Source organism: Phocoena sinus, chromosome 6 (genome assembly GCF_008692025.1).
Source record: "Phocoena sinus isolate mPhoSin1 chromosome 6, mPhoSin1.pri, whole genome shotgun sequence".
NCBI classification, from domain to species: Eukaryota; Metazoa; Chordata; class Mammalia; order Artiodactyla; family Phocoenidae; genus Phocoena; species Phocoena sinus.
The window spans coordinates 34,363,776-34,371,605 of NC_045768.1; the positions used below are offsets into that span (position 1 = coordinate 34,363,776).

The following is a 7,830-nucleotide window of genomic DNA, read 5'->3' on the forward strand; positions in this document are numbered from 1 at the left end:
TGTGCACAGGCTTCCTCTAGTTGTGGCCAGCGGGGACTATTCCTCGCCGTGGTGTGTGGGCTTCTCATTATGGTGGCCTCTCCTGTTGCGGAGCATGGGCTCTAGGTGCGCGGGCTTCAGTAGTTGTGGCTCACGGGCTCCAGAGGGCAGGCTAAGTAGCTGTGGCACACGGGCCCAGCTGCTCCACGGCATGTGGGATCTTCCCAGACCAGGGCTCGAACCCATGTCCCCTGCATTGGCAGGCAGATTCCCAACCACTGCGCCACCAGGGAAGCCCCTGGTCTTCATTTTTAAATTGAGTGGACTATTCCCTAAGGTCCCTTCTAAGACTCATATCCTGTGAAAATTACTAATAACATTTAACTCTCTGCATTCCAAGGCTTTTAATATGCATTTACTTCGGGATATAGATATATGGCAATACAAACTTTGCCCACAACTTAGATCATCGAGCTTGCAGATGCAGAAACTAATCAAGCACAGTTAACTACAACCCTAAGCCCATCACAGTCTCTGCCTATTTTGATCATACCTTTTCTCCTACTTTGCATATTAAAGATTCCAAATGATCTTCAGTTTCATTTGCATCAGAGGTCTTTCTTCTTTTGTGAGGCTGTCCCCCTGTTTCAACAATGTAAAAAAGTGAACATTACACGATGAATCTGTTATCAAAAACGTTAACTTTTTTAATGCTATAATCACTTTTGTACCAGAAGCCCTACTATTTACACACAGTAGAAGTGCTTAACTGACCCTCCACTTCTCAGACAAGGCTAGATCAACCAACAGTCTCCATACCCAGTGGCACCATAATAACTCCAGGAAGCATTATTTATGTTAAATTTTGTGATTATAGTGCCCCCATGAAGCAACGCAATGCAGCAGCCCTGTCCATTTCTATGGATAGGCAGCAAAGGTGCCCATAACATGCTAACCACTAGCAGTTAGAAGACTCCCTGTAACACTCATGTATGGCTACTCCCATTCTTTGAACTTGAGTTGTTTATTCATCCTTAGTCACTTGTTCCTGAAACCTGTCAGTGCCAGTAGTACTCATTATTTTAATAATGAAAATTATGTAAACTGATGAAATATGGGTGTAAAAACCAAGTTGAATGCTGTGGAAAGACTTGATTGGGGGGAAAAAAGTTTTTAAAAAAGAAAGGTATGAAGAGGAAAACTTCAAAAGATGGGAAAGGGAGCATAAAACATTAGGATTCCTCACTAGTTTTTACAAATGTCTGAGCTCTTAACTCTTCAACGGTTTTGGTTCTACAGACCTTGCAGCACTAGGGTCTAGTTCATCCCAAACAATGAGAATTACAATCAGCAGACATACTCAAAGAAAAGTCCTGAGTACTATATCAAACAATCAGTGGGGAAAAGGTATATGTTTTATGATTTCCTGCTTTAACCAGCTCTTGGTTCCGTACTTTACTGATCCTATTATGTTCAAAAACGGTGTCATTCAGAGTTGTGCAAACAAATAAAAACTACCATTCTGAAATCATTAGCAGTCTTCTCTCTGTCATTTTGGTCGCTAAAGAATTCAATTTGAATGAAGCTGTGCTACAAATCATCCTTAAGCACTGGACTGTGTATTTTCGGTCTTGCTGTTAGTGATCTCTTACTACCAATATTTTGTTTAAAACCTCAACATACCCACCTTATATCCTTTTGTGGACTAACATAAAGCTGAAAAAATTTCAAATAAGGTGTTAAATATGGAACATGATGCTGTTGCTGCACACAATGTTGGCTAGTCTCCCAGTATAATTCAATTTTTAACTTCCACCAATTAGATTATTAGGATGGCATGTGAACAAGGAAGCAATAATCTGTAACTGTGTTGGAGATCTGTATTAATAATGAAAATCTGCAGATATAGGATTACTCAGTAGCAAGTTATATTTTTAATCTTCTCCAGACTTGTACAGCCAAAGGAACTGAACCATTTTTACAGAGTTCATAATTACTTACTTGCCACTGGAACATTTGGCTTGAAAAATACAATGATTTTCATAAAACACAGCACTTGGCTATTCTAAGCTTGGGGTGTTAAAAATTTTTCCAATGTCTGAAATGATCTTCAGGTACTTACCACCTGAACTCAAGGTGAATAAAACCGATCTATTACTTTCTAGATAGGGCCAAACAAAGTATTATAAAAGGCCACAGGGCAAAGCACTGTGTGCTTTGATCCCCTCCCCCAGCCCCTTAGTTATCATTAGGGTCTGGTTTAAATAACCACTGAATTTTGAAGGGATAGTTTTGAAGGGATAATGCCATAAAAAATATAATACACATGCAGCATGACAGCTGTGATGTATTCCTGGAGATATGTGTCCGTGTAAAGTTGTGGACATGTGTGGTATTGTGGGATCAGTGACCTTGATTCTCAAATATACATTAAACTGAAGTCACAGGATCTCTATAAAGGTTCCACCACCCCAAGAGCCAAATTCGACACAAAGGACTTCTATTTCCAGGATTCATTCATTGAAAAAAATGACATATTTGATGCGATGTTTATATAAGCTATCAGCCAGGACGTTAAAATAGCCTTCTCCAAAAGCAGTGGTTCTCAACTGGGTTGGATTTTTGTCCCCCAGGAGCCACTTGGCAATCTCTGGAGACATTTTTAGTTGTCACAACTCTGTCATCCAGTGGGCAGGGGCCAGAGATTCTACTAAACATACCACATTGCACAGGACAACTCCCAACAACAAAGAATAATCCAGCCCAAAATGGCAACAGTGCTGATGTTGAGAAACTCTGTTCTAGAAAGCAGAATATACTAAATGTTCTTCAGAACCAGATTCTGATAAGGCTGGGAGAATGCAGATGCTAAAAAACTAGCTGAATGAGAGCAGTTTTTTTTTTTTAAACTTTAACCATTGTTCCTTTCTTTCTGGCCCATCTACTATGCCAAAACCCTTTATCCCACATCCCACCTCCACACCCTCTCTAAATTAACCATCCAGCTGGCTTGTTCTCAAATCAGTTTAGAATTATACCCCAGTCTTTAAAGCAACCCTCCTAGGCCCTCCTGTAAGACTGAAAAGAAGAAAATACTGCTGTGGGGAGAGAAGGTAGGATTTCTGAAGAAAAACTAGAAAATACAGTATACCGTCCTATCTCTGAAGTGTAACTCTTCTTTTCTCTTCTTCTTCTCATTTTTACTATGCTTGGAGAATGAGAAGAGGCAGAAAGTATTAAGAAGTAAGAGATGCCCCACACTCACCTGATATTGGAGAGAATATAAAGAGGGGTGGGAGGGGGACGTACAGACACAATGTGAACTCATGCACAGTAACAGGATACTGAACTCAAGAGAATGTGGGCAAGAGCATGGGGAAGTAGAATAAAGCACTTTAAAGAAGAATAAAATTTTGGGAATGAGCTGAATGTTTTCACCTACCCTCAAGAAAGCATATCTAAGGTAGCTCCCAAAACAACAACAGATTTTATATTAACATGTTAACTAAGTAGAAGTTTTACAATGTAAATTAAAGCTATACATTAGCACTTCATTCTGACACCTTGGCTAGAAGAGAGAAGCAAGTCTCTATTAAAACCCATCAGAAAGGGACTTCCCTGGTGGCACAGTGGTTAAGAATCCACCTGCCAATGCAGGGGACACGGGTTCGATCCCTGATCTGGGAAGATTGCAACTAAGCCTGTGTGCCACAATTACTGAGCCTGCACGCTAGACCCCACGAGCCACAACTACTGAGCCCTTGTGCCACAACTACTGAAGCCTGTGCGCCTAGAGCCTGTGCTCTGCAACAAGAGAAGTCCGTGCACCGCAGCTAGAAAAAGCCCATGCTCAGCAACTAAGATCCGATGCAGCCAAATAAAAACGCCATCAGAACAAAAAAGCCATCAGAAAGAATCTTAATACACCAAATAATTTTTCGCCTGTAAGGTGATCCTTATTCTATATGGATACACTGTACTACACATCTTATATCCTTATTTAGAATTATATGTACTATAAAAAATTTTAGACCCAAAGTGGAAACAAAAACCAACTCTGTAAAAGAGAAAGTAACAAAAACAACAAGGGAAAGGGGAAAAGTAAAGCACCTCGATCCTGCAGATTTAAAGAAGTAACCATCACTTCTGAAACAAACTATACTTTTTGTCAGAATTACAAATCCCTTCACTTCTATTCGTTTTTGTTTTGTCTTTTTTTTTGTTTTTTTGTAGTACGCGGGTCTCCCACTGTTGTGGCCTCTCCCGTTGCGGAGCACAGGCTCCGGACGCGCAGGCTCAGCGGCCATGGCTCACAGGCCCAGCCGCTCCGCGGCATGTGGGGTCTTCCCGTACCGAGGCATGAACCTGCGTCCCCTGCATTGGTAGGCGGATTCCCAACCACTGCGCCACCAGGGAAGCCCCTTCTATTCGTTTTATTTTCTATAGTTAGGTAAAAGAACAGTCACCACCTAAAAGGTAAGGACCTAATTCTAAGTAGCTTAAAAGGGACTAATATGGGGTTTTGGCCAAGATTATGGACAATCTAAAAACTTCTTTAAAAGAACAAAGCAATATATTGAACATCTATTGTATGTATATCCAAAATAACTGAAAAGCTTCAGAGACATTCTTAAAAAGAGTCTAAGAAATGAGTTAGATTTAGCACTGGACCAGTATCCATACACATTAATTTCCATTTAGGACTTTCCTTTCCTTGTCTATAAATCCATCTCTAGGTGAACTTCATTGGTATAGCTTCCGGAACTTATCTCCTTGGATCAAGGACACTCTAGTCTCAGCACAGAGATACAATTTTAAAATTGCCCTCTGTGAGCTGATCCTCTTTTCTCCTACAACTCTCCCCCTCACTCACTCTGCTACAGCAACACTGGCCTCCTTGCTGTTTCAGGATGATAGGAATACTCTAGCCTTAAAGCCTTTGCACTTCAGGCTCCATTTGCTTAGACTACTGCATTTCCCCCACACTGCCATCTGGTTTGCCCCCTCACCTCCTGCAGGTCTTTGATCAGATGCGATTCTCAGTGAGGCCTTCCCTGACCAACCAATACAAAATGGCAACTCCTCCCCGACAGCAGCCTCTACTCTCTTTACCCAGTTTTCTTTTTCTCCATAGCACTTAACACCATATGATCACTATATTTACTTGATTGTTGTCTGCCTGTAAAAGGGCATCTTTATATTGTCCACTGCTGTACTGTCAGTAGTTAGAACTGTGCCTGGCACTGTTAAATATTTGTTGAATAAATTATTATATCTAGTCAAGCCATATGAAAAGCCATGGTAGTCAGTGACTGATAAGAGCTGACAATAATCCAGAAATGCTCAGATGCATCTATTTAATACAACAATAATAATTCAGCCTATTTTAAAATAGCTTTCTGCAGTATTTAAGCTTCCAATATTTCTGATTTTTAAAAAAATTAGTAAATGCTTAACCAAAAGAAAAGTATCTAAAATATTTGATTCAGATCACCATTTAGGATAAACCCTAGTTGTTCATTACCCAAACTTCTGCAATTTACAAAAGTTCCAGACTTGGTGTAGTATCTAAGAGGCACTATAAACTGCCCCTCGACTACTATATTATTCATAGTAAACTCTGGTTAATTAACTCCTTATTTTGTTTTGTCTTTACGTATTTATTCTGAGGTTCCTGCAGCAAGACCCGAATGGACAGTGATTTAGCTGCCAGAAGCTAACTCCTAAGAAAGTTATGCCAGCATCCCAATAACCAAAGCCAAAGTTGTTTTCCTACATATTCACATCCAATTTCTCCAGGCTGCCCCTTGGAAACATTTTCTCTCCCTTTAGGGATGCCCTAGAAGAGAGAAGAAGAAGAGTAGAGAAAGCATGAGAAGAGCAAAGAAAATGGGAAGAACTTTAAAAGCCTCAACTTCTCCAAACCCCAAGTGATGACTTCTAGGAGATTAGGTTTTTAATTAATCAAAGGCAAAGCACCTGAAAACTATTTTCTGTGCCCTGTATGTACATTATACAAAGAAGCCTCCTGTGTCTAAAAAAAAAAAAAAAAAAATCAAAGCATGCAGCATAGTAATACCTGTGTAGTGACAAGAACCTTGGACTTGCTTTCCAGGGTATTCCAGGTATTACTGGTGCCTGGGCACTGCTAATCGTGTCTCCATGTTAATTACACTAAAATTTTAGACCCTTAAGTGTCAGATGAGAAGGCTGAACTAGAATATATCCTCTCAAGCCATGCCCTAGCAGAAATCTGATATTTCACTGTTAAAACTAAATTAGTGGGATTCTACTCCTGCCCCAAAGTGCCCCAACATTCAAGGAGAGAAAAATGTTAGTGGAGAAAATTAATTCAAATGTTCTGTTCTGTACTTTTTCTTACATTGTCGACATCTGCTAATGTTTATCACCTCTTAAGCATTAACAGGTGATAAAATACACACCATCATGAGCAATCAGTCACATGTGTTACCTCGTTTAATCCTCACAAAACCGAGAGGTATGTATCATTACTTCTATATTACAGACTAAGGTTTAAAGAGGTGATATAACCTGGGCAAGATCACAAAGTAAATGGCAGGGTCCAGCTTTGAACTTAAGCCCTCTGATTCCAAAGTCTGGCCTCTTAACCACTACACTACACTCTTTTCAAAGAACAATACCCTAAAATATTAATAACAGAATTACTGTTAGTTTTTCTTTTTTTGGATGTGTGTTCTTGACTGATTTTTGTAATGTAAGCACTTTTTCTATTTTTAACTAGCAAAATTATTCTTGGTTTTTATGATGGCAACTCCATGATCCCTATGAGCGCAACCATGCAAATGGAGATGAGAATTTAGATCTAAATCTCTACGAGCTCTCCAGTCTTCCAGCACTTTTTCTTACACGAGAGAAATATGCTTACGGCCAGTTCAAAATCTAACACAACAACCTACGTACATCTTTTTTTTTTTAGAGACCTCTTGGGTGTGGATAAGAAACCGATTTCTTTCCTTGCCGCTTGAAAAAAGGCAAAACGACGGATGACCGGTACAGGAGAGAGCTCAGATTGCGATTCATCAGGTCTCTCGTCTTCTGAGAGCCCTTTTTAGGTGCAGTTTGAGGGTCAAAACGAGACACGGAGATGAGTGTGTCCCTGTCACTATCCCTAAGAGGCGGCGGCACAGACACAGGTGTACTTCCCTGCTCGGCGGTGCTAAGGGCCAAATCTTGAAGAGTCCTTAGAGACCAGGGGTCCACCAGGCCGCTCCTCGGCCGACGACTGAAGGAGGCGGGGTGGGGAGAAGCAGGGGCTTTTCAGAAGTCGCCCGGCCACACTCTCGCTGTACCACCCGCTTCTCTCCGCGGCTCCCCGAACGCTCCCGGAGGGAAGGGCTTCCCATCCCTTCGCTCGAGACCCGAAGACCAAAGAAGCCAAAGCTCGACCCCTCCTGGGCGCGGCCTCGGCGGCCGAGCCCAGGGCACTCACCATCGTTCTCGTCGCTGTGCCGTCGCCGTGACATGCCGCACGCCGGTGCGCCGCCGAGCCGAAACGCCGGGCGGGAAGCGCGGCAGGAACCTTCGGGCAGCCGGCCGGCGAGAGGACAGCGGTGAGGCGCGCGGAGTGGCCGTCGCGCAGGCGCACTCGCTCGCGACGGCTCCCGGAAGCACAAGAGGGAGAGGTGGCCTGGTGGCTATGCGGGCTTGGATCCGGGAGGGCCGGCGTCTGGAAGCTCACCAGGCCGCGGGCGTCTGCTCCGCTCCCAACCGCCCTCTCGGGCTACCTCCCCCTCTCGGCTGCTTCCTTCGCCCGCCTTCCCTCGAAGTCCTTCCGGGGCCACGCAGAGAGCACCGCCTTTTCAGCCAGCC

The 7,830-nt window shown here is 42.7% G+C and overlaps 1 protein-coding gene across 4 annotated transcripts in view; it reads right to left on the bottom strand.

The window, feature by feature from the left end:
- The window catches only part of NCBP1 (nuclear cap binding protein subunit 1), a 45,204-nt gene extending 37,421 nt beyond the window's left edge, over nt 1–7,783 (bottom strand). For 2 of the 4 annotated variants that reach the window (XM_032636046.1, XM_032636049.1), the window contains exons 1-2: nt 7,451–7,760; nt 533–621 (exon numbers count right to left, since the gene is read on the bottom strand). In XM_032636046.1, the coding sequence (XP_032491937.1) occupies nt 533–621; nt 7,451–7,484 (123 nt within the window). In that variant the 5' untranslated portion in view covers nt 7,485–7,760. Of the gene's footprint in view, nt 1–532; nt 622–7,450 lie in introns of all 4 variants that reach the window. The other 2 variants (XM_032636048.1, XM_032636047.1) reach the window with 2 other exon arrangements.
- Between the last annotated feature and the right edge of the window lie 47 nt (nt 7,784–7,830).